The 27416-nt window shown below is 32.8% G+C and overlaps 1 protein-coding gene and 1 long non-coding RNA gene across 7 annotated transcripts in view; one reads left to right on the forward strand and one right to left on the reverse strand.

Moving 5' to 3' along the window:
- Positions 1-1574: 1574 nt before the first annotated feature.
- The window catches only part of LOC106069840 (prolyl 3-hydroxylase 2-like), a 39266-nt gene continuing 13424 nt past the window's right edge, over positions 1575-27416 (forward strand). For 3 of the 6 annotated variants that reach the window (XM_056043565.1, XM_056043568.1, XM_056043566.1), the window contains exons 1-14: positions 1575-2487; positions 4853-5005; positions 5787-5955; positions 15590-15715; positions 15950-16086; positions 16622-16714; positions 18065-18277; positions 19396-19452; positions 19573-19729; positions 24059-24152; positions 24366-24435; positions 24998-25104; positions 25703-25836; positions 26139-26245. In XM_056043565.1, the coding sequence (XP_055899540.1) occupies positions 1735-2487; positions 4853-5005; positions 5787-5955; positions 15590-15715; positions 15950-16086; positions 16622-16714; positions 18065-18277; positions 19396-19452; positions 19573-19729; positions 24059-24152; positions 24366-24435; positions 24998-25104; positions 25703-25836; positions 26139-26245 (2370 nt within the window). In that variant the 5' untranslated portion in view covers positions 1575-1734. The remainder of the gene's footprint in view (positions 2488-4852; positions 5006-5786; positions 5956-15589; positions 15716-15949; positions 16087-16621; positions 16715-18064; positions 18278-19395; positions 19453-19572; positions 19730-24058; positions 24153-24365; positions 24436-24997; positions 25105-25702; positions 25837-26138; positions 26246-27416) is intronic. The other 3 variants (XM_056043569.1, XM_056043567.1, XM_056043570.1) reach the window with 1 other exon arrangement.
- Positions 6700-12854, reverse strand: LOC129928635 (uncharacterized). Its single transcript, XR_008780088.1, has 2 exons — positions 12447-12854; positions 6700-7205 (listed from the first exon to the last, which is right to left on the reverse strand). It is a non-coding gene; the product is annotated as an uncharacterized LOC129928635 (long non-coding RNA).

Raw genomic sequence — 27416 nt, forward strand, 5'->3', positions numbered from 1 at the left:
TAAGACGGCATCAGTAATAGAAATTTGTGTCTTTCTGAGCTGATGTAGCCTATTTCATCTGAAGACCAGAGGCGCACTGGCTATTTGGGCATTGGGGCAAATGCCCGATGAACCGGAATCCAAATGGGACGGTAGGGCCACCAAAAGCACCGAATGGATGCCACTATAACACTGTAGTTTCAATCCTTTTATTTAGGGCCTATAAACACTGAGCGATTAAAAAGCAACATAAGGCCTATGCTTCTTTTAAAGATATAGAGTTCACTGTATGGATGCGTACATTTATCGATACATAATCAAACTTAAACCTAATGATTTTGAGGTCAGTTGGTTATAATAGATACCCATCATATGATAGGCCTATACAATTTATGGGCTGGATTGTTGGCGTACATAAAAGCCCAGACCGATATTGACACCCAGTCCGCCCTTGCTGAAGACTATTATATATGGACACATTTTACATACATTGATGTCATAGTTCAAACTACAACAAAACGTAAACAATTGCAAGATAATGTAATGGCGAAACTAGCACTTTTATACTTTTAAAAATTAATTGTACAGGTCTACTATACATTCGTTCTCAGAAAACATGCAGTGTTTTTAGAATACCAGGAGGTAGCCTTTGCTTTTGCACCAATTTCACACAAGACGAGGATATGCAGTGAAAATGGATTTTCAACCGTGTAGAATTGGCCTCCATATATATATATATATATATATATATATATATATATATATATATATATATATATATATATATATATACTCCATATAAAAGCACAACAAGTGCTCTAAATGGTAACTCAGGGTAGTCCAATATATCTTTGAGAAAAGATCATACGTAAAAAAAAAGGGTTTACATGTTCATGTTGGCCTCTTAAAATTATGTGCTTACAATAAATGAGAGGCAATCCCATATTAATGAAATAATTAAAAAACAAAACAAAAAAAAAACAACAAACAAACAACAAAGCTATAGAGTTTACTAAAAGAAACATTTGCTAAACAAATAATAAAACCGAGATGCTATTTAACCCTGTTTAGACCAATATTAAAATATGCGTCTTCTGGTTGGGGCCCGTCAAATCAAGAAAACATTTACGGCTGCAATTTAAGAAATAATAAGAAATAAAATGCATTCGTCTACTTAGTTTTAAAAGTAAAGGTGTTTACTGTTTGAAAAAAAAAAGGCTAACCTATATCGAGAAGATCTACGACAGAAACAAACGTGAGCTTGTGTTTCGGCGGTGCTTATTTAGTTTTTTTGTTTTTATAGATTAAATGTGACAAACAGTCCAAAGACGGACAGGTAAAAAAAAAAACCGGGGGGAGCACTTAATATTACTTGGTTGAAGATTTATCAGTGTTTTTATTCTTAGCGGTTCTTAAAGTGTCGCAATATTTCTTAGTCTATTATTAGAGCATTTAGAGTAACAGATCTAGTCTCAAACACTCCTTGTCCAGGGCAAATTAAGTGTCAGTGGGTGGTAATACACTTTTTAGAGGTGTGATTTCTTTTTTTACACTTTCTATATGTCAGTGAGTGGCTGACGTGGGCTTTGAAAGGGGAGACTATCCATAGAAAAAAAAAAGTCTCGACAGAAAGTTCTAAAAGGAGTGATTTTTTGTTAAAATTTAAATCTAGACTAAATGAACAAATCTAGATCTACTCAATATTATTTTAATTATACAAATAGATAAATAGAGATCTAGATCTATTTATTAAATATGTTTGTTTTTAAGTCTTTCTCTGTCTTTTTTGTTCTGGTTGTGTTTTCTTCGGTCATGGTCTTGGCAGCAGACGAAGTCGAAGAACTTCAAATTCAAGAAGACCAAGTTGAACAACCCGAACCTCAGCAAGAAATTCTTGAAATTGAAGTTGAAAAGCTATCTGATAAAGGTGAAGAGACGGATCTAGACCTTGATTTAACTGGCATTGATGCTACAGCTAAACTAGGAGATGAAGTTGTTTTACAAGTAGATGAAAAAAACAATAATATAGCTGTAGAAAATGCAGATCGAGACCTAGACCAAGATCTAGAGAGTCTAGAAGTAAACAATGAAATACAGAATCAGAATGATAATCAAGATATTGATGAAGTAAAAACTGTTTTAGTTTTACAAGAAACAGAACTATCATTTGATAAACTTTATTTAGATGGTGTAATAGCTTATGAAGATCAGCTTTGGTACTCCTGTGCAAGCAAAATAGAAAGAGCTATAAAAGATTATAAAAATTACAAATCAGTTTTAACAAACTGCAGACTTAATTGTAGCAAAGGTTTGCGCTCCTACAAACTGTCAAATCTTACAGTTAATATTCCAGAGTATGCTTCGTATGTTAAATTTCTGACATTAGCAGATTGTTACAGACGATGTAAAAATGAAACATTAAAAACACATCCAAAAATTACAAAGAAGTTGGAAACTGCTTTTGAGTTACGAAAACCTTACATGTATTTACAGTATTGTAATTATAAGGTGAGTTTGAAGAACATCAAGTATGATAACATTAGTTTTACATTAGACTCTGATTTATTATTTTGTTTTAAAATGTTTCGTATGTTCCTGCAGAGTTAAAGATTGTTATATTCAAACCTTCTGCAATGTCAGCAGGCAGGGTTTGAACCCAGAACCATCGAGACAACAGTCCAAAGTGCCTATCACATGACCACATCATGCTACAGTACTTGATCTAATCAAGTAAAAAGAAAATAGCGAATTACTAAGATGGGTTGAAAATTCGGCTTTTTTTAAAATGAGAATGAGCTTTTTACATATAATGTATCATGTCACAGGAGGTTATGGGGGGTTAGGACTGAAAAAAAAGGAAATGTAATGTTGTTTTTTGAGAGTGAAGGTCTTTGGAGCAGATAAATTAAAGATAACCTTTTATTTCTGTGGCAAGCAGTTTTCTACTTTTTGAGGGTATGCAGCCTGTGAAATTCCATGTTGCTTTATATTTTTTAATCAAGATAAGAAAGAGCAAGGGGAACTTGAAAAAAAGGTATTAAATTCCAGAAATAAAAGCCCAGGCTTACAGCAGGGTTTGAACTTGAGCTCTTCAGTTTATCAAGCAAGCACCTTTTCTCTCTCCAACACCAGACCCCATAACTATTAAGTTTTCAATAAGTTATTATAAACATTAGAAAACAAACTTTTTTTTTGTAATAAACTCTTTTGTAAAATTTTGCTAATTTTCATGAAATAATTAAAATTTTTAATCTAAAATAATTTTTTTTTTGGTCATTTCTTTATAATCCTGCAGAACAAATCTAGGATGTGTATTACTGTTTAGTACAAAGATAATTTAAAAATGATCACCTTCTCTACTTTCTATATACATCAAAATTTAATACTAAGCTATATATATATATATATATATATATACCTTTTAGGAAAAAAAGTAAACAAAAAATCCATTCTAACCATGGTTGGTTTCTAGAATAGAAGGCATATATATTTATAGGGTCTGTTCTTACGACTTACCCTCAACCAACACCATTACATTTTGCTCTTAGATATTATTTCTAGTAAGATAGTTTTTAATTAAAGAATTAAGCAAACTTATGATTTTTTGTATCGCAAGTCCATGATTTCTTGCTACCAGCATTGACTCAGACCTAGTCATTAAATTCATGTTTAAAGATGAACTTGTAATGCTTTACTAGAATTCCCTTACTAATAGCCCATTCTCAAACATTTTGATCACAATCACAACATATAAAACACTCATCTATGTATGCACCTATCAAGAGATCTCTTAAAAAAAACTGTCAAACATATTCTCAAGAATCCTCGTACACGGGTTCCTTTTACCTCTTAGGTGCTCACTAAGACATAGTTTTGGCAGATTTACAACGTAAGCACCACTATATGTGACAAACCGCAAGCTTTCTATTAAACCTTTGTATTTTTTTTTTCAGGTTTTTCCCCCAAAAGATGCAGTCTATATTTAAAGCATAAATAAAAATAATCAAATAACAAGACTTCCTGTATTTTAAAAGCATATTTTCTTTCTTTTTCCCAAGTCAATTTATTTTAGTTTGCCTTACATCATTTCTACTTTTTTAGGCACTGTCTAAATTAAAATACAAAACTTAGCCTAATTGCATCAAAAGGATAAGTCTAGAGTCTATTTCTTTTTTTTTCGAGAGAGAGAGAGAAAGGAATGATAATGACATCTTGCATGTACATGTCTAGATAAGAGTACTGTTCTCTAAAGCACAGTCTTCTCTTTACATTCAAAAAGGGTCAAATAAACAATATAAATTAATCAAACCAAATTAATATTTTTTTTTGAGGACATGTTGCCTAAATAAAGTGTAGTTGGGGAACAGGAAGGGTAAATTCACTTGGGACCTTTAAAAAATGCATTTTTTCCCTCTAGATCTGAAACTGATGGAACAGGGAGAGAGAGAGAAAGAGAGCAGGCTGTTTCATTTCATTGTAACAGATAGGACCTATAATGATTTGCGGGCTAAAAAGTATGTTAGGGGGACTGTTAAAATGTGGTTTGATTATTGGAAATTAAAAAACAAAAAATGGAGATGTTTCAGCCATAGTAAACAATATTAAGCCTGGTAACAACTCAAGGGGGTTAGCCATTGTTTAAGGCTAGTTTTATGTATATTGAAAAAGCTGGGTTTTACTTCATTGGAAAACTCAATTTCCCCAAAACGTATCTTTTGAGAAATTTATATATAGAATGTTAAATGTTTTTATTTACGTTTTTAATGTAAAATTTATATGCTGAAGAATACATCCTATTAAAAAAAAATTACCATTAGGCAATATTTATTTATAAATAACATAAGCTGTACATGTTGTTTGTTTTTGTTGTCAGCTGGATCGCTTCAGTCAAGCTGCTTCGGCTGCTTATACATACTATTTAGCAAACCCTGATGATCCTGATACAACAAAGAATATTGTGTTCTATAGAGATACAGTGAAAGTTCCAGAAGATGATTTTATTGACTTAGAAATGTTACCTTACAAAGTAAGAAAAGAAACATTTTTTTAGGATCACTATTTCACTTCTGTATTAATGATTAAGAAATATGATAACATAAAAAAAGGAATTTCAGTAAAGGAATATATTTTTTGTTTCTTCAAACCCTCTTTTTTGTTCTTTTTCTGTCTCTTTACCCTGGACTTGGGATTAATGGAGACTTTAGTAATATAATAATGCTTTCAAAAAAATTTTCTTTTTTTTTTTTCTTTTTTTTTTAATATCATTTACCTTTGTTGAAAATAAGTTAATAATTTGAAAGAAAAAATATATATTCTATTTATTAATATACAATATACTAAACTGAAACTCAGTTAGCGGATTATTTAATAGTGACTTTCAGTTTGGCAGTAGTAGATGAGTTCTATAACAATAATCCCACAATAATTCTTTCTTTAGGATTAACCTGTTTGATGTTTGTGCTCATAATCTCATTTTTATACTTACAAATTCACAAAAAGTAAATCAAAACTCTAGAAGCAGTTATTAATAGAATCAATAGGTGAGAGGCTGTTCAAAATTTGCTCAATCCAGAAATGCAAAAATGTGTTATCTATTTCTTCTGCAAATTTAACTAATATCTTTTAATTCAAGACATTTTATTTGACCCCCCCCTTTTTTTTTTCCCTTAAAAAAATATATTCTAAAATTTTTCAAATCAGTTGCCCAAATTATAAAAAAAAAAATGATTTCAGAAGATTTTGAAAAATGTTACTTTATTTATTTTGGCAAACAATTCTACACCAATTTAACATGTTTCATTTACAAGGAATATTACATACGAGGTCTGCATGCTTATAAAACTGAGCAGTGGAAAGATGTGATTTACTGGATAGAGCAATGCTTGGATGACTACTGGAAACAAGATGAAAAATGTAATGCCAATTGTGACGCTCACGGGGAGATTACCAGTCATGATTTTGCTACAACAGTTGCAAGTAAGAAAATACCTCATTAGATTTTTATCTTGTATAGCCTTTAATAAATTCCCTTCTCTTTGTAATTAAGTGATGTGCACTGAGTGGCATAAACTGCTTGGCTACCTATCATAGGGATTTGAGTTTGAATGCCAATGTTGTGTTTGCTGAGCTCCTATATGCAGCGTAGAAACCTTTCTCCAAGAAAGTCCCTCTACCCACATGTCCACAAAAGAGATTGGACCATAGCTCACTAAACATGCTGTATCATGAAAGAGGAGTTATACAAAAATAAATTTAAAAAATGTGTTTTATTTGTAAGATTTCAATGTTCCAGACTTTTAATATGGTTGTTAAGAATTATTAACAGATGTCATTAAAAAAAACAACAAGTACTGCTGTTATGTACATCAAGATATACTTTCTTACCATTTTGATTTATTGCCATTGTTTGTCAATTGAAAGATTTCATTTATATAAATATGTTAGTGTTTTTCATTTAGGTTGTTTTCACTTCTATGTAATAAACACACTAATTTGGTAGAAATAGAATTAATGACATGTGCTTTAGCCTGTAATGTGTGATGTTGCTTATTCAGGCTGTCTTGAAGTCAACTATGGATGACTGTTGGATTTCAACCAAATTACTCTGCAAGCGTTTGAGTATAGATGTTCGGGTGTATTCCGTGTAGTTGAACAACAAAAACATATAGAATAAAACAACACCTGTTTTTAACAAGTGAAGAGATGTAGTCAACGCTGATGAACAATTGTACATAGGTTTATTCTGATAAAAGGCCACAGTAGAAGTCTCTGTCACTAAACACGTCGTTACCCTGGAGTGTTCTATCGCTAACTGATTTTCCGGTCTCTAACCCAACATATCCCAAACGTCACTAGTCCCGTTCAATATGCGTCTTCTATGGTGCGTCGCTAAATAACTAACCTATATAAATAAGGTGTCTAACAGATTCCTCCCCCCCTTGAAAAAAAAATATGTCAATATTTTTCCACTACTGTCAAGTCTTACAAGGGCATTTTCAATTTAAGGGGAAGACAAACAAACATAAAATCTTGACATCTTCATCTTGACTTGACAGTTCCTTATATTCAATGTCAATGTTCATAACATTCCAGAATCATCATCATTAGTACACAGTTCATCATAACATTCCAGAATCATCTTCATTAGTACACAGTTCATCATGGAGGAAAATGTGGCATCTTATGGGCACGTCATACACTCACAAATGTTCTTCACTGGCAGTAATCTGATAAAATACAATATTTAAAAAAAAAACAATTATAGACTTTATTTACACATTCAATAAATTTTTTCTTACCACCCTTTTATACGCTTTTGTCCATTTTTCTTTTATACTCACCCTTTTCCATAGAACTAACTTTCGTCAATGATATATGAAATGATTCACACAAAAAAAAAATATCCATACTTACTTTTAAATGCTTAACATCAAATTTACTTATCTCCCTTTTCCATAACATATAAATGGTGTCAATATATTAATATATATTACATAATCAATATAATCATAGTTTATTTACAAACTTATTTCATTTCAATGTCATTCTAGACAATAGATCAGCTACAATATTCACAGATCCACTAATAGCTTTCACTTCAAATTTATATTCCTGTAGTGATAAGAACCATCTATAAACACGACTGTTTTTCATGCTCTTTTGCTGTATATACTGAATAGGTTTATGATCAGTTAATAGTATGAATTTCCTTCCTATTAGATAGCTCTCTAGCTTAGTAATTACCCATATTACAGCTAAGGCTTCTCTTTCAATGACACTATATTTTTTCTCGGCCTCTGACAATTTTCTACTTACATATAATATAGGATGTAAGTTATCATAGTTCTGCATTAAACAACCACCAATAGCATTACCAGATGCATCAGTTGTGACATAAAATATTTTGTCTTTATCAGGCAGCCTTAATATTAGTTCATGACTAAAAACATCTTTAATTCTGTCAATAGCTTTCACACATTCCTCATTGCAAACTACTTTTTGAGGTTTTCCTTTTTTAAGTAAGTCATTTAATGGATTCACTATTTCTGCTAAGTTCTTTATAAACTTTCTGTAATAAATTACTATTCCTTATATGCTTTTAATTTGTCTTTTTGTTGTAGGTATTTCAATATTAAGTACTTTCTTTATGTTATCTTCAATAGGGCTAATCATGTTGTTATTTACTTTATGTCCTAAGAAAATTATTTCCTCCAATCCTATTTCTACTTTTTCTGCTTGAATTGTAAGTCCACTTTCTTTTATTATTTTGAACACTTCTTTTACATCTACCAAATGTTCCTCCCAACTATTATTAAAAATACATATGTCATCCAAATAGCAAATAACATTTTCTTTGTTTCCAATTATCATGTTCATCATTCTATTAAATGTGGCTGGTGCATTTACTAATCCAAAACTCATATAATTCCATTGAAAAATACCATATGGTGTTACAAATGCTGTGTAAGGTTTTGCATTTTCTGTTAAAGGTATTTGCCAATAACCTTTAGTTAAATCCAATTTAGTAAAAAATTTTGCTCCATTTAATTTATGTAAAATATCCTCTATATTTGGCATTGGATATGGGTCAAATTCTGTGATGTTGTTAAGTTTCCTATAATCAATACATAACCGTATATCTCCATTCTTCTTTTTGGCTATCACAATTGGTGAAGCATAAGGAGATGTTGATGGTTCAATTATACCTGATTCTAGTAAATTGTCTATTTCTTTCTTTACTTTGTCTTGTAAATGTAGCGGTATTCTATATGGCTTAAGCTTGATAGGTTTTGGGTCTGTTACTTTAATGTCATGTTTAATAATATTTGTTTTTCCTGGTATGCTGGAAAAAATTTCTTTGTATTCCTGTATTATTTTAGTTATATCTTTTGACTTTTCCTTAGTTAAATTATTAAGATTAATCTTTTGCCAAGTTTGATTCTCTTTTGTTTCTATTACAGGTATTTCTTTAATATCATTTTCATTGTGATTTTCATTTGTTATTATCATCAAGCATTCTTCTCTTTCTGAAAATGTATTTTCTATTTCCTCCTGAATGTTTTGTATTAACTCATCTTCTCTATCATGATACAGTTTCAAATTATTTATGTGATATGTTTTACTTTTCCCATTTATTTCAATTTGATAATTCACATCACTAATTTGCTTTATCACCTTAAATGGACCTTTCCATTGTTTACCAATTTTATTTTTCAGGTCATTTATCAATATTAATACATTGTTTCCTACTTCTAGTGTTTTCAATTGTCTTTTCTTATTTAGATTCTTATGAACACTTTGTTTGTATTTCTTATTGTTGTTATATGCTTGAGTCCATATTTCTTTCAGTTCTGTTGTGATTGTTGTTTCACTGTCATTATTTAATTTATTCTCATTGTCTATTAGATTTTCTTTAAAAACATTTAATTCATCTCTGGGTTTTCTTCCATGTATTATTTCATATGGTGAAAATTGTGTTGCTTCATGGATGTTGTTTCTATGAGCAAATAGTACATAGTTAATGTAATGATCCCACTTGTTCTGATTATTCTGAATTATTTTTGTTAGTGATCTTTTTAATGAACCACCATATCGTTCACATAAACCATTACTCTCTGGGTGGTAAACCGAAGAGTATATGTGTTGTATGTTATATTGTTTAGTCCATTTCTTAAATTGTTCTGACTTAAACTGAGATCCCTGATCACTCAATATAATTTTAGGTATACCATGTCTTGTAATTACTTTTTGAGTTATGGCATTAATGATATTTTCTGCACTTGTATTTGATAATGGGATTGCCTCTGGATATCTACTAAACATGTCTATTACTGTTAGAATGTATTTGTTATTATTTTCAGTTTGAATTAAAGGACCTATTAAATCAATAGATACTTTCTGAAATGGTTCTGTAGGTTCATCCATTTCTTGAATGGGTGCTTTATTCACTAGGCTTTTGTTAGATCTCTTTTGACATATGTCACATGAGTTTATGTATTTATTGATTGTTGCTTTCATTTTGGGCCAAAATACTTGTTTTGACAAATTCCTATAACATTTCTTTACTCCCCTATGTGCTGCTAAATTATTATCATGTGTCATGATTAAAACATCTTTCCAATATTTCTGTGGTAAGACTAGTTGTTTTATTTTCTTGTTATCATTACTTGTTTGTCTAAATAATATTTTATTCTCTATACAAAATTTCTCCATTGGATTATTATTGTTTTTATCTGATATTCTTGAATAAATTTTCCCAATAATATTGTCATTCATTTGTTCTAATGCAAATTTGGGTATTGTTTCTTTTTCACTTTGAGATATTTGTGTTTCAAGACTATTTTGTGTTTCATTTTCTATCTCTCTTTCCTTAACATCTGTATTTTCTATTTGTATTACATTACTGGTTTCTTTTTCTTTATCATTACTTATTACATTTATTGTATTTTTCTGTTTCTCATCTTGTTTATCCATTGATCTTGTTATTATCATACTTGTTATATTTTGTGTTTCTATGTTTTCATGATTTTGTCTTATGTTTTTGTATTTGTTTTGCCAGTCTTCTAATTCTTTTCTTGAACATTCTTTAACTCCTTTTATGTTTCCTACCAACATATCATATCTCATTTCTGGTCTTGCAATGCCATCACAATAACCAGTGAAAAATGGAGTTTCAATGTATACTCTTATAGCTTTAAATTCCCTTACAGTGCCATCTGCTAATTCTACTTTCTTAGTAAACCCTTTATACCAATGAGGTTTGACAAATTTAGTTTTTACTGCCAAAGTGTTACAACCTGAATCCCTGATTAATTCCACCGGAATTCTATCTACAAACCCTGGGTACACTGCAAAATTGTTCCTATTTCCTTCCATGAAATATACCCTATCTGCACCTTTATTTTTGTATTCCCTACTGTAACTCCTATTTCTATAATTTCCCCTGTCATTTCTATCTCTACTCCTATATCTACTGTTATTTTGTTCATTGTATCTATTTCTACTTCCAGACCTACTATTCCCTCTTCTACAGTTAGCTGCTATATGACCTTTTCCTTGACATTTAAAACAGGTTATTTCACTATATTTTCTATTTCCACTATTTGATCTGTTTCTATTTTTACTTCTATCAACATTTTCTTTGGTGTATCCTATTAAATCTACTTTGCTCTTATCTCTATCAGAAAATGGTTTATTTGGATAGGCATTTTTGTATACTCTCATTATCTCTGTTATTTCATCTATAGTTTTGGGGTTTCTTTCTCTAATAAAAGATTGTAATTGAGGATCACATTTATTTACAAAGTTGTCCACTAGAATAAAATTTTTTAATCCCTCATAAGAGTTTGTCACTTTTTCTAATTTTACCCACTTATTGAAAAAATCCTTTTCCATATTAATAGTAGTTTGGGGTTCTATTCCTAATGATGGTATATTGTCAAAGTATTTCTTTCTAAAAGTTGTAGCATTATGACCATAGGCATTCAACAACTCTCTCTTTAATACTTGATAGCTATCATCAATATGATGGTCATGATTTTGGCATATTGTTAGAGCTTGACCATGAACAAAGTCTATCAGTATTTCAGACCATTCTTCTTCAGGCATATTAAATGTAGACATTTTTGCCTCATATCTTTTCAGGAAATCACCAATGCCATCCTTCTGTTCATCAAAACTTTGTATCTTTCTCTTTAGCCATGTCTGCGAATTAGGGTTGTCTCTTTGAGTGGTATAATTATTTGTGTTATTTCCTTGTTCAGTTTGGGCTCTGGCTTGTGCTGCGTCCAATCTCATCTTCTCCATTTTAGCTTCATGTTCTCTAATTTTTTCTCTTTCTTTGTCTTGCCTTTCTATTTCTTCTTTCTGTCTCTCCATTTCTTCCTTCACAACTTGCTGTACATAAGCTGCTAAGTCCTTTCCTTTTAGCTCCATGGCCTTTCCATCCTGCATAGCTGCTTCCTTAACTTCCTTAAGGTCCACATATGATGATGTAGCCATTGTGTTTTATATTTTATATATATTTTTACTTAGCCTATATTGGTTATGGCTATACTTTAAACTTATTTTATATTTAAGTTTTTCCACACTTTTATACAAGTTTTAAGTGTTATGTCTCTATCTATAGATTTAGTAAATGTGTAAATCTAGTCTGAGTTATATTCAAATCTGTATATTAGATCTAGTATCACACAAATTTAAATTTAGTATATTATAGTATGTATAATAATACCATTCAGGGTAACCCCATTCAGATCTATAGTTATCAAGAGCACTATGACTATTAGTATGAATAACTATGATCAATTTTAAAATTTGATGTGACTGAAATGTCCAGAGTAAATTCAAAGACTGTCTAGAGTCTAGATCTAGAGTAGATTATGGTTCTATTCAACCATACGAAATAAATATATGTATACAATGTCAAATATATCTTCAACAAGATATATATATCTAGAATGTACTACCTTCATTCATCTTTCAATTAATAATAATATTCTCAAATTAGAGTCTAGATAATCAAATGTATCAAAGAGATGTACAATTTGTAGATCTAAATTTAGCCAGACGACAGTGTTTGACTACATAGCCAGTTTCGGCATTATTCTCATGGCAAAATCATATTTGATTTTAACCGCTCAAACTAAAATTATTTTAGTCTGATTCACAATAAAAGAATCCTACCCGTACTTTCTATCATTAAGTGAAAAAAAAATACAGATCTAATTAAATTAATAAAAATAAATAATTTAAAATAATATAAACAAATGAAATAATTAAATGAGACTATCGCTATGGGTTGGGATATGACAATATGACACACAATGATAACGTCACGAAGTAACTAGGCAACAACGGATATGACGTTTACACAAACAAAAATTACAACCCTAAACGTATAATATAGCTTTTCATCTAAATTATGTCTTTACCCCGAACGGGTTTAAGGCTTCAGCACCACCTGAATTTTACTCAGGCTAACATACCAAATTTAGACAAAATCTATTTCTAAGGGCAATCTAAACATATACTAATAAGAAAAATGGCACTTAGCTTTTGATAAGAAAGATCCCTTTGTTCGGACTCCCGAATATGTTAGATCACAACAAATTCCACTGCCTCTCTTCCAGTTCTGACTCTGTTCTCCGGTGCTACCAGTATCCCACGTAATGCCACAGATGTCCTGATATGCCACAGCAAAATGTCCCAGTTTCTTCGACGACTGTTGATGACCGTATGTGTAGTTCCGACGACTTTGTGTACACAGTTACTGACGAATAGGTTAACGGTTCTTCTGGCGACGACTTGACTTGTGTAGACGACTACTGACAAATAACAGTCTCTTGACGGCAACTTGATCTGGACGACTGACGAATAACGACTTTCTTGACGATGAATCGATCTGGGCTGACGAATAATGGTTTTCTAAAATAGTTCACTGCTTCTGCTGCTACTCTGGTAGTACGACGAAGTTTGCTGTTGTACTCTGCTTCACTAGACCAAACTGTCCAATGTAGACTAGGTGAAACCAAGGTCACCTCCGACGACGTTCCGTTACACGATTAACGGTTTTTTACGAAATTAAGTGGATGTAGCTGTTTCCACAACTTCACTATCAGCACGTCTAGATATCGTCTAGACCAACGAATACTAAATAGATCAATGTTCAGTACTGATAAATATTACTTCACTAACCTTCCAAAGGTTAAACACAGTGACCGTTATAAAAGTGGCAAGCAACCGGTTCAATGAGCAAACTGCTCCACAAGAATCTCTCCAAGGGTAAGACGACAGAGCGAATTAGTTAGCTACCAAACTTGTAGTACTCACAATACTTCTGACAGCGGGCAAACTGTCCTTCTCGAAACTGACGAGGTAAAACTTGATACTCGATGTGGCTCCTACGACGAAGAAAAAATATGTCCAACAAGTTCACTAACGATCTCTCACCCGTTATGAATGAACGGTTTCTCTGGTTGTAGGTCGATTCAGCATATGAAGATCAGGCGTTGATAATATACTGGTTAAGTAGACCAGACGTTGCGATGATTACTGTCCTGACGAAGGTCACCCTGAGTTAACGGCTCGTTGAACGTACGATCAAGAACATGTAGATCTAGAACAAAGTCACTCTGCGATGATTCTGTGTTCAGCCGTACTCCGATGAAATCTTATATCTTCGAGTGCACGACCCTCACCTGAGTAAACGTTCAGCTTCGAGGTCCGGTTCGAGGTTCGGTTAATCCGGGCTTCGGGCGTCGGGGGTCGCCACTGTGATGTTGCTTATTCAGGCTGTCTTGAAGTCAACTATGGATGACTGTTGGATTTCAACCAAATTACTCTGCAAGCGTTTGAGTATAGATGTTCGGGTGTATTCCGTGTAGTTGAACAACAAAAACATATAGAATAAAACAACACCTGTTTTTAACAAGTGAAGAGATGTAGTCAACGCTGATGAACAATTGTACATAGGTTTATTCTGATAAAAGGCCACAGTAGAAGTCTCTGTCACTAAACACGTCGTTACCCTGGAGTGTTCTATCGCTAACTGATTTTCCGGTCTCTAACCCAACATATCCCAAACGTCACTAGTCCCGTTCAATATGCAAATAAGGTGTCTAACAAATGTAACAAGTGTTCTATTAACTACTTTGTTCCACTCTTGGCACTGTCTTCTCAGCCTGTATCACTTTTACTGTTTGGGTAGCACTTTTACTTCATTCCTTCATGTTGGTTATGTATTTTTTCTTCTTCTGCAATGTGTTCATGTCTTAACACTGCTTTTACCAAATAAATAAAAAAAAAGAACATCCAGTTGTAAATGTAGGACAAACAGACTCAATGAAGGTGATCCAAGGTGGATGAGGATCCTTGTTTAGAGGATTATCTGAAAGGGAGAATGACAATAAGACAATGGTCATGTGGTATGCGCTCTGGTTTGACATCACAATGGTCTGGAGTTTGAACCCTGTCTGCTGCCGCTATCTGCCATCATGCAGTAGGTCTCGGCTAAGACGTAATAATCTTCATTTCTGAAGGAAATTCAGAAAGAAAACAAAAATATAGCAGCTAGCTTCTGCCATGCAGGTTGAATAGATCTCAGTCTCGGCTGCCTCCTCTTCTCCACTACCACACAAGAAATGCATTTTTATAAATTGTTTAGGAAGTTCCTTTAGATTTGAAGATTATGAAATCTTAGCCCAAACCCCCCACAGATCGCATACCACATGACTAAGCAGTCATCTGGAATGAGTCTCACAGACTCCTACACTACTACTACACAAATGTTCTCTCCCTCTCTCATTGAATGACTTCAAAACAATAAAAAATGTACCATTCAGACCATTCACAAAAGTTCTTAACGAAGTTGACCTCATCCCTGAACCATTACTTTTACACTGTTGTTTTTTTCTTCTTTGCCTTAACTTTTGGTTAGAAATCTTTAGGGCATTATATGTTTTGTCCCACACAGCGGCTAGAGTGCATTATATGCTTTGTGAATACTGGTGTGCAACAATACATTTAAGAAGTTTTAAATAGTTTCTTCTTTTCTGTATTCAAGTTATTTCTTTGTCATCATGAATATCAATTATGCATTTTTTTTTTACAGATTTGATTATTGGCCTTTTAAATTGTCGCATCCAGTGTGAAGATAAACTCAGCACTGTGTACACAGAGCCTATTCCATTTTTCCTGCGTGACTTGTATCATTACCTTCAGTTTAGTTATTTTCAAGGTTGGTATATGTATATTGATCTGACAAGCAAAGAAAAAGCCTGAATTTCTTTAGTTATACGTTGTATTCATAGACACTGGTGATATTGTAGTATTATTAATAGTGTACACTCTAACATTTTGATAAAAAAAAAAGTTATTTTTTGACATTCTTTGTTATTAGTAGACTAGATTGGTTCAAAATAAAATATTTCTAGTATTCTGACATTTGAACAATTTAATTTTCTCATTACAGAAAGTGAGTTTGAGAAATCTGCTGAGGTAGCTGAAACATTCCTTCTGTTTTCACCTTCTCATGAAGTTATGGAGAAAAATAAAGAAGTGCTGCAACAAAAATTAGATCAGATACATTCTGAGTTTACTCCCAGACAAGTATGTGTACCTTGTTGTTAAGCATTGGATAGGTGTCAAGTAAAGTCAATTAGATAGCATGTACTGGTCAGTGTAATTAACGAAAGTTACCATACCAACACATTTGAAGATCTGTAAAGTATGATAGATCTCAGGACAGTTTATGAAGGCAAATTAGGCAATTGCACTTGCTAACTCAAATTACTTTTGAAAGAAAATCAGTTACTCATCAGTGCTGTTTAAACTTTTCACATTTCTTTTGTTCTTAATTCCTGAATGAAAATGACACTCTTCGCCAAGCTTGGAAACCAGGGATCTTATTATGCCAGCCAAGCACACTCTAGTCAGTTGTCACATTTTGTAGGATTAAACTAATTTTTTTCTTGAAAAAAAAGTTTATGTTAATTGATGTTTTAATTGAAGATTTTATTTACAATAAAAATAAGTCAAATAAGTGTTAGTTGAATACTGTGACGATAAGTTCTAGTTCTATTTGTTGATGAACACTAAATATTTCCCTTAAAGTAGTTTGAATATATATGTATATATTTAACAGGATGGTGCTGACTATGTCAAGAGAAGGCAGGAAACTTATGATTTTATGGATTTTCTAGTGAAAAATTATAAATATTCTGACCGTCTAGATGAAGTAAGTTAAATATTTTTTCTTTATTTTTATTTGCATATTATTATACAAGAATACTATTTTGTATGCTAAAACATAGAAAGTGGGCTGTCTTTTGTTTCCAAGTGCCAGAGAAGTGGTGTATAAATTTACAGGAGAAGCAATCAACTGAATACAGTTTCAGACCAGTTTTATAAAGTTTTTGTATAAAAACATTACATATCTATATCTGTAATGTGTACAAAGAAATGACTATGCCTAACAAACTGGACAGTATTAACTTCCTCCCCCGCAAAGAACAATCTACAATTTTCCAACTAAGAACAGGACACACACCTCTATTAAATTACCATCTGAACAAAATAAACTCCACACAACTCCCCCTTTGCAGACACTGCGCCCACCCTTATGAAACCTGAAACCATATCCTCTTTGAATGCCCCTCTCTAATCCACCTTAGGCAGACCCTACTTCCACTACAGCCCAACATAACCAACACCCTGTATGGCAGTGCTGAACAACTGAAGAAAACAGCACACTTTTTGTCCTTGGCACAGTCTGCTGGCTAGAAGAAGAATATCTGTAATGACATTGGTTTATCGTGGATAAATGAAGTCATTAATGGCTTCGCAAATTAACTGTAGTTATATTGACTTACTTGACTTAATCCTGTGCACTCCCAGGGGAGCATAGGGAAGCAACCACACCTCTCCACCGAAATCAGTTCTGAGCAGCTTTCTTCATTTGCTCCCATGTCATTCCAGTACCCTCAGCTTCACTGATGACTGACCTTTTCCAGGTTTGCTTGGGTCTGCCCACTTTCCTCTTTCCTTGTGGATTCCAGTCAAGTGCCTGCCTTGCAACATTGGTAGCTGGTTTTCGCTGGGTGTGTCCTATCCAGCTCCATTTTCGTTTTGTGATGTCTTGGGCTATGGGCTTTTGTCTAGTTCTCTCTCACAAATCGATAGTAGTTATCTTTTCTGGCCACCTAATTCCTAATATCTGGGAAAGGCATCTGTTAACAAAGGTCTGGAGCTTTTCCATATTTGTTTTAGTGACTCTCCAAGTTTCTGAACCATATAGAAGGACAGACTTGATGTTTGTATTATTCGTATCTTGTTGTGTAGAGATAATGCCTTAGAGCGCCTGATAGTTTGAAGAGTTGAAAAGGCAAACCTAGCTTTATTGATCCGAATTAGTAGTTATATAACTGTAGTTATATAGTATAGTTTTAATTTAAAATATTGTGTAATCCATATAGCTTTCTATACAAATGTTATTTTACTTAGCTGTCACACTTCTTGGCTCTAATAAAATAACAAGTAATGAGACTTTAAGCACATAGAAAAGTAACTCTAGAATGTGTTTGTCTAGTTTGATGTCACAGAAGAAGAGCAGGACCCAAGGCAATCTTCAGAAGGACAGGAGCAAACATCCTCTGGTAAGAGTGAAAACTGGCTAGACAAATATGAAAAACTGGGCATGCACATCATAGCTAAATCTGGAGACCTTAACAGGGAAGAGAGATTTGTTATAGACGGTTTACTGAAGGAGAATCAGTGTACAGAAACACTCAATCTTATTCAGGTATTTAAACTTTTTTATTAAAATGTTTTGTTTTATACTTTATGCTTTTATTTTTGTTGAAACCTTTTTTTTCTTTGCACCCTGGCATCAAATCGCTTTCCTGCATACATAGATTTTCTGTTACCTTTTACCTCCGGCTGCACAAACACTCATACATATGACTGGTTACCCAACAAAACTGCACTGACAAAATAGTGAGACACAAAATAACATTGACTGTATGCATTTAATATGATATTTTGTCATGGGCGCTATTTTGTTGGTCCTTTTTTGTCCACACTTTTTTTGTTGTTGTTCGCTGTTTTGCTGGGTCAGGATATAGATTATGTGAGACATAACTGTCCCTTCTTTACATTTCACCAGTTTCATTGCTATGCATTCGGCACGACATGGCCTAAATTGTGCCGATGTGCCTCAAATCAAATCAAAATCATTGGTATGCATTCTTTCATAGTATCTCACTAATATTGTGTCACATCAGGCTGCCTGTTGTAAATAAATATAAACATCTAATAAGTGTGTAAGAATGAACACAAAAATGCATTATCCGCACTCAACAGGAATGGCTGGTAAAATGACAATCAGAAGATCATCTTGTTAGGTTTTATCTTAGTCTTTTTTTACTGTATAGGCTCTTTCCACTTCATGGAGTTTCTGCTTAATCACTTTCAATTTTTATTTTCTTTCATTAAACAGTTTTCAGCAGGGAGAAACATTTTATAAGCAAAGGTATTTAGAAATTTACTTGGGTTTAAAGACCCAGCTGTGACTTATTATTTTTGCCATATCAGATTCATATGAAACTATTGTCTGCTGTCCTCTTTCCATATTAATTGTTTCCTGGTCATGTGGTATGTGCTCAGGGCTATTGTCTTTATGGTCCCAGATTCGAACCTTGCAGCTTTAAGAAAGGTTACATTTGTATATTTGTTGAATGAAAAGTTGGTCTTATTAAGTATTATTCGTTGACGACAGAAATGATGAATTAAAGTTAAGGTGCCTCACAGAAAGCTATTCGTTAAAACATGAATTAAAATATTTAAAAAAATATATAAAAGTTTATCATAAAATGAATTTTTGGAACTTATACTTTTAATATTTCAAAACTTTTGTTCCAGGATGTAATAGAACTACCATCTGGTGCCTATGAATTTAATTTTAAACTTTCTCAAAAGGTAATCATGATTTTAGCTGTTCCTAAGTCAAGATTTACATATAGAAAAATAATGTGAAAAATTCAGAATGTTTGTTGTCCTAAAAAAAACATAGCCTTTTTTTGTTTCCTTGTTCTCTAGAAATTATTAGAAAATCCTTCAGAAGAATTTGAAACCTTATTAAGGCATTTGATCAGAGCTGTTGAGTACATTCAACACTACGCACAGGTTTATCGGAACTCAGAAATAACTCTTTTCATTAAGAAAACATCTATCATTTGTTGGAAAGACCTTGAAGGTTTGTAATTTTTTTTTATTGAGTATGTAACTTTTGTTGAATTACTATTATAATAATTAGGAAAGTATGGACATGGTAAGTTCAAACAAAAGTCACTCAGAATGCAGGTACTTTCTTTTTGTGGTTACCATTTTTTTAAAGGATTAAACTTGATTGAGAGATAAAGTTGATTAAGTGTTAGAAATTGATAGATTACTTGATTTAAAAGAAATGAATAGAATAAACAAGAAATGGACAAGCTTCATTCAAAAAACAAAAAGATGACACCTATTATAAGCTATTCCGACAAGATCAACGTCTAATCTTTCGCCTCAGAACCGGACACAACAGAATAAGACAACATATGTTCTGTAAGCTAAAAATTGGAACTAGTGCAATCTACCCATATGGAGGTCACCAGAGAATGTTGACCATTTTCTTCAAAACTGTATTCTCTATTAAGAGGCCTGATCAAGACACTGGCGCCAAAATAGCCCTTTATAAAGAAAACTATATGGAGAGCTGCTTGATATGGAAACAACTGTGTAGTTCATCTCGTTTATTGGTCTAGTCATCTGAACGCTCTAACATAATAATGAGAACAAGGAAGAATAAGACGAAGAATAGATTAATTGGATATTTGAACAATGAAAATAAAATTTATAATTCTTATGCCAGTAGCACAAAAATAACTTTCGGTAATATTATAAACAACTGCAGTCTTTTCACATGGCATTGTGGGCTCAGTAAGGTGATCATTGTTTTCTTTTCATTTGGCTCCACTTGGATGCATGTCTCCAGAAGTACTAACTTTTAAAATTACCAGATTATTTATACTTAATTGAGAAAAAAAACAAAAAAAAACAAAACAAATTAAGGTAAAAGGCAAACCTTTCATTGATTCTTTGGGGTTAGTTTCCACAATGAAACAAGTGGTTTGAGTCTTCTATTATATTCATGTTACTTTTTGCCTTGTTTTTAGAGCAGTTGTGTGCATCAAGAAAATCAAAATGGAAAAAATGTTGTTAAGAGAAGCCTTTTCCCCAGCTGTTAAATTAGTAGTTGCTCTTAAAACCTCATTTTTGTTGCTCATTGAAGTGGAAGGGTACTTATCTTTAGTAATATAGAATTCAACTTTTCTCTTTTAAAATTCATAGGGAATGATATACCAAAGTATTATTAGTATTATTGCTTTTGTCTAGTGTGTCTTTGGTGAAAATGGGGAAGAGGGGGTAGGAGATATATGGGAGGATGTTTCTGTGCTGCTTTTGGGTATGCAGAGACACAACTCAGCTCAAGTCAAATTTCAATTTCAAGCTTGTTCCCTTTGTAAAGTGCTGAAGTGTATACCACTTATTCTGCATCCCATGACCTATTTCTGTCACATTCTTTTCAAAACTTTAAAAACTGTGGGTAAAGTTCAGAAGACTTTGTGTCTGTAACCAACATTATAACTTTACTTACTGTTACGTTTTCATATTGGATGAGACTCTTTAGACATGTAAACGACAAATCACAGTTTATAAATACTTTAATCTTTATTAACACTGAAAACACTTTCTTGTTCATAGTCCTCCATTTCGGTTCTTCTTTCCTTTCAACACGCAATCGCACCATTTCACATTCATACTAAGATGCGCACGTAACACCCCCCCTGTTTAACAAGTTCGATGCACATCGAACGTCCAAAATACAAATCACTGAATATATTATCAGACTATTCCAAGTTAAAACAAATCGGTAACATATAAAACCATAATGTAATAATTACACAAAATCAAACACAATGTCATGTTAATACCAATACAATTCCAACATGGAATAACAATTATATTCATCACAATAATAACTGTTATTATGAGCAATTGAAACCACTTCTGTTAACATATATCTATAAGTAATCATATTTCTATTAATACAACTCCCCACTCATAATCGTATGCCTGTACAAAACACCATCATTCCAGTCGCAATCAAATAGTTAACAAACAAAGTCTATCTTGCTCCATGCATATTGTAACAACAATATTCAATTCATTACACATAATATTTATTCATTGTAGAATAGAACAATAATTAATGTCCATCATTCCCACCTTTTCTAATCATATCTATATAATTCTAACATTATTGACATGCCATCCTTTCCGCTTCCCTCCTTTGCAATGATGTCCCATTGTGATCCTACTGCTAATATCCCTCTCTTTTCTCGTATACGCCTCTTCACTATTTGTACCTTGAATCCTTAATTCTAATTAATTGTTGACACTGTCTTCTAATATGCCCCCTTCTCCCACAATTAAAGCATAAGATGTATGGACTTGTACGTCTATATGTGGGTTTAAATCGCTTTCCCTGTACCACTGATTGCCTTACTTTACTTTGATTTGGACCCATTCCTATTGCATTGCTTTCTACCTTATCTGTTAATTCTTTCTTCTCGTGCTCTCTGCTACCCATGTCATCTGATGTATGAGATCTTATGTCTTCTTCCACATCCCCATTTCTACCTCGCGTAGACTTTATCCCATAATATTTCTTCCAATTCTCAATCTCTCTTACTGAACATATTTTCACCCCATGGATATTCCCAATAATTAAATCTATCTCACCCTGATCTACAACACAAGCTTCCACTGTCCCCTTAACATACGGTGTGTCTATACTAACTTTAGCAATCGGTAATTGTACAATATTCCCATTAAACATAACACACTTCCTAGATTCGCCTGTATATTCATGGTCTTCCACTAAATTCTTATTCACTCCAATAATAGTGCTCCCAGTATCCCTGATGGTCTTGGCTGCCTTGTTCCCTACGAATGTCTGAAAAATCTCCAATGTTCCAGTATCAGATGACAATGATAAGCCTTGCTCTATTCTACCTTTCTCCCAGTCCTTTCTTTCCTGTCTGTTTCCTTGATATCTTCCGTTGCGGCTATCATTTTGTCTTTCATATGTACCACTTCTATACTGTCTATCCTGTGTTTCCCTTGGTCTGTGAGAGTTATTCTGTGTCTCACATGTTCTGTTAAAGGCAACTATTTCTTCTATATCACTGCCTCTAGATAATTTCTTCTCGGGATGTGCCACTTTATAAGCCCTTATCAGTCTTACTATGTCTTCTATGGATTTCGGTTTCCTCTCCAACAGAAATATTTTTAATTCCTCCTGACACTCGTACATCACTTTGTCCAGCATGAGAAATGTCTTAAGACTGTCAAAGGTTTTTTCTACCTCAGCGGTTTCTATCCAGTTATCGAAATGGCTGCTCATTTTGTCCAAGAAGGTCTGCGGGTCATCCTCTGGTTCTATCTCACAATTAACAAACTGTTGGCGATAGAAAGCTTCTGTTTTCCCAAAAGTTCGAAGTAGTTGTTCTTTCACAATGCTGTAGTTACTCTGGTTCATACATATTTTTGAAGGCACCTGTGCTGTAAATGATCTCGACAATAAGAATGTCCATTTGTCTTCAGGGTACTCCAGTTCTCTCATTTCTATTTCCAACTTCTTCAAAAAAATGTCTATGTCCATTTTGTCTTCGTTGAATATCAAACCTTTATATTTTGCCAGTTTATTCCCTGTAGATTCACTCTTTCTTTTATCATTCTCTTTTCCTTGGTCTGTTTTTAACTTTTTCTCTGCTGTCTCTTTTTCAAATGCTAATCTTTCTCTTTCAATGGCGACCAATTCATTTTTCTTTTCCCTTTCAATTTCTACTATCTCCTTATCCTTTTCTCTTTCTCTTTTGTCCTCCTTATCTAATCTCTCCTTTTCTTTGTCTCTTTCCATCGTTAATCTCTCCTTATCTTTTTCCCTTTCTCTTTTGTCCTCCTTATCTAATCTCTCCTTTTCTTTGTCTCTTTCCATCGCTAATCTCTCCTTTTCTTTGTCTCTTTCCATCGCTAATCTCTCCTTTTCTTTTTCTCTTTCCATCGCTAATCTCTCCTTTTCTATGGCTAATCTCTCCCTCTCCATCAACCTTTCTTGTACGTATTTTCTTAGTTCTGCCCCACGTTGGGCGCCACTTGTTACGTTTTCATATTGGATGAGACTCTTTAGACATGTAAACGACAAATCACAGTTTATAAATACTTTAATCTTTATTAACACTGAAAACACTTTCTTGTTCATAGTCCTCCATTTCGGTTCTTCTTTCCTTTCAACACGCAATCGCACCATTTCACATTCACACTAAGATGCGCACGTAACACTTACTAAGCCCCTTGGAAGTGAATGAAATATAGGGTTCCAGTCACTTTTGTTCTAATTGAGAGTATCTTGGTAAAACTTGTTTGAATGTTAAACATTCTGTGAAGTGTCTATTTATGATGTATTCAATATTTTCAGATCCTGACATCAATCAGGATTGTTATCCCCAAGAGGATGGAAGCTGTATTCAGTTCAATGATTTTCCAGACAGCCTTCATCCAGATTACTTTACGTAAGCACTTATTGGTAACATTGGTTATAAATATTACAAAGAACTTTTGCTTTAATACAAATGGCTTACTAAAGGGACTTATAAAGATTGTGGCACCTATCTTAGATAGTTAAAGAAAACCTAAACCTACTGTTTACTTTTTTGTTTATTTGATTATTGACCTAGTCACAGTTATATATAATAATTGATTTATTGACTTTTTTTTTCAATTAGGACTGTCACTTATTTGAACGCAGTTGAAAATGGAGATTTTCAATTTTTAAATGAGAATGGAGATGTTGATGTAAGTAAGAATAGAATTTTGATTTCTATTTTAAACATGTATTATACAATCTTGCTGTGCTGTATCATAAAAATATATTTAAAAAAAAATAGTCATCATATTTTACATAAATGAAATGACCAATGATTTTTATTGGTTTAATTCTTAAGTGCCCTTTCAAAGTAAGCTTGAACTACATCAGTTCACACTGTTTAGACATGATAATCCAGGAAAGATCAAATAGTTGAAGAATACTTTCCAATTTTAAGTTTGTAGATATTGTCATGCCAATGCTGTTCATTATCTTCAGGGTACTCTTACTAACATCATTTCTACAGCTATTGACAGAGTATTACAAGTAAATTCCTTTGTAGCCCTTGTCAATTTGACCATACAGTCCTAATTAACTTTTATTTTCTTTAAATACCTTGACAGAGGTTGTGATTTTTAAGTTCACAAAACACATGGTTAGTGGCTAAAAATAAATCAACATTTCAATTCGTTCTTGTAAAAAGTCAGCAACTTTTACTTTGGTAAGTACTAGATCTATCCATTAAATGATTTGTTTCTAATAATATTTCAGAGCTCATTTGGAGTCAAGTGTGGGAGAACAGTTGGGTTCAATTCCGCTGACAGACTTAGAGTCAAAGTGCCCCGAAAAGGGGCCCAGAGATGTGCTTTAGTTGTAAGGTGAGTCATTATAAAAAAAAATAATAGGTAAATAACTTTCCACCCAATGAAAGTCAAGCAGTATTATTATATTTATTGCTAGTATAATTCACTTTATATTTCCCTAAGTTGAATCAATATTCTACAATTTCTTCACCTTCACCTATCCCTTACTTTGTTGGACTAGACCGTTGGATACAAGATCTGTCAACCGTCTTTCTCCATTCCTTTCTGTCTTTTGCCTTGGATAGAATTTCATTCACTGACAGGCCTGTCCATTATTTGATGTTGTCTTCTCTGTCTTTCTCTTCTTCTTCTTCACAATTTCTAGCTAGTCTCTTCAATCATTCCTTCTTGTATCGAAGTGTATTGAAATAAGATCTTTCAAACCTTTAAAATTTTAAGAAGTGGAAAATAAATCACATCTTTTAAAGCTTCTTCAACTTACATTGTTATAAAAAAAATACATGTTCTATACAAATCCAAGAAATAGCAAATCTAGAAACAAAACATTTTAAAATCAATTCAGAAGCAAAACATTTTAAAATCAATGCACAACATCAGCTTATAAAGAGTTTGTTAAAAATGTCATCTTTCCTACTTGTTCTATTTGCAACAGATACTCAACACACATGGAGGACATAGAAGTGGATTTACATGAACTGCTAAGGCTGCTGCACCAAGTGGATGAGCTGAGGTACAACCAAACCAAGGAGGATGCTGCTGTGGTTCTCAAACGGTTTGAAGACAAAGGTATTTCTTGTAATCCTTTTTTCAAGCTACATTGAAATCTGGGATTAAAAGATAGATTGGTTCTAAAACAATCTTGCTGAACATATTCTCATGTATAGTATTGTGTATGTTGCACAAGTAGCATCTTTATCATTGTATATCACCAAGAAAGTGTGTTCATATGTTGAAGGTTTATTAAATAATTTTGAGGATTTAAATAAAATATTTTACGTTTTAAAATTTAGCAGTGCAATGCCTGCATGAGAAAATAGAATCTTATTTTGGTGTGTATATTAAAGATATATATAACTGTCTCTCTTTAGGTGTCAAAGTTATCAAAACAGCCGAAGATTTGAAAGGTGAAGAAAGGTTTGCAGCTGAAGGCCTGGCTACAGATGAGCAGTGTGAAATATTGAGGAATGTTGCCTTGGTAAGTGTAACCAGACTTTGAATACTTTAGTAGAATCATGTGGACACCTTTAAGAAACATTGACTTGAAATGCAACCATTGGAAAAGTTTTTTTTTTTCTCTACTGAAGTTGATATTGACAGAGTGTCTTTTAGTGAAAAGTGACAGACATCAAGTTAAACACTAAGATCTTAAATGAATAGTTACATTATCTCCTTATGTTTTTTTTTTTTTTGGTTATAGTTTGTTTTTTTTTGTACAAAGTTTAAGATAAATATTTTTTTTGTGTGGAATGGTGACAGATTGGCACACCACTTGCCTTCCCATTTAAGGGTGTTGAGTTTGAATCACTGTGATTGATTCACTTTTTGGGGGATAAGTGTGAGCCATTGGTTCTGTGCTGGCACAGGACAATTTTATTTACTGTCAACCTCGGAAACCATTAAATATTGACATCATCATGGCCTTTAGACTGTTATATTTACAAACGAAACTTTTAATTTTTAAAATTTTTACCATAAGTAGATTCTGATGTGACCAAAAATGAAACAAACATAAATGAGTTTTCTAATAATTAAATTGGTAAATATAAACTTGGGTTACTCAAGTTATTTTGCTTTACAAAGAGTGGAATCAAAGTTGTATGTTTTTTTTTTTTAAAGACTATACAATCCCATTGTCTATTTGTTTTTTTTTTAATCTTAAAACATTTATTACTACATTAGGTCGCAATGTTCAAGTGATCTATTATAAATGTCTCATGCTCAATAAAGAAATTTAGTTATGGGATATTATTCTGTATTTGCTTAGATGCTCAAGCTTTACTTTTTTTCCCCTCTAATGCACTTGTTGATTTCACTTACTTAAGGACAATTTTCAAAAAATAATCATGATTATAGAAGCTGGTCCCAGAAGGGACCACAGGCAGAGATGAGATGAGATACATATTATATTGATATTTACCTGTGTATAAAAATGTACATGCATTATGCCTGACTGGAGGGATATTATCCAGGGAGGATGAAACTCACGTGACTGGAGTTAGGAAATATTTTTGTATTTTAAAGAAAAGGAAAAGTGGCATGGCAAGAGATAAATGTAGTAAGCTAATGATAAGAACTTTGTTGTTAAGCTTGTTAATATCAATCTTTTGAAGGTTTGCCATTTTAGATCTCAACTATTGTGCGCTTGC

This window comes from Biomphalaria glabrata, chromosome 10 (genome assembly GCF_947242115.1).
Source record: "Biomphalaria glabrata chromosome 10, xgBioGlab47.1, whole genome shotgun sequence".
Classification (NCBI taxonomy): Eukaryota; Metazoa; Mollusca; class Gastropoda; family Planorbidae; genus Biomphalaria; species Biomphalaria glabrata.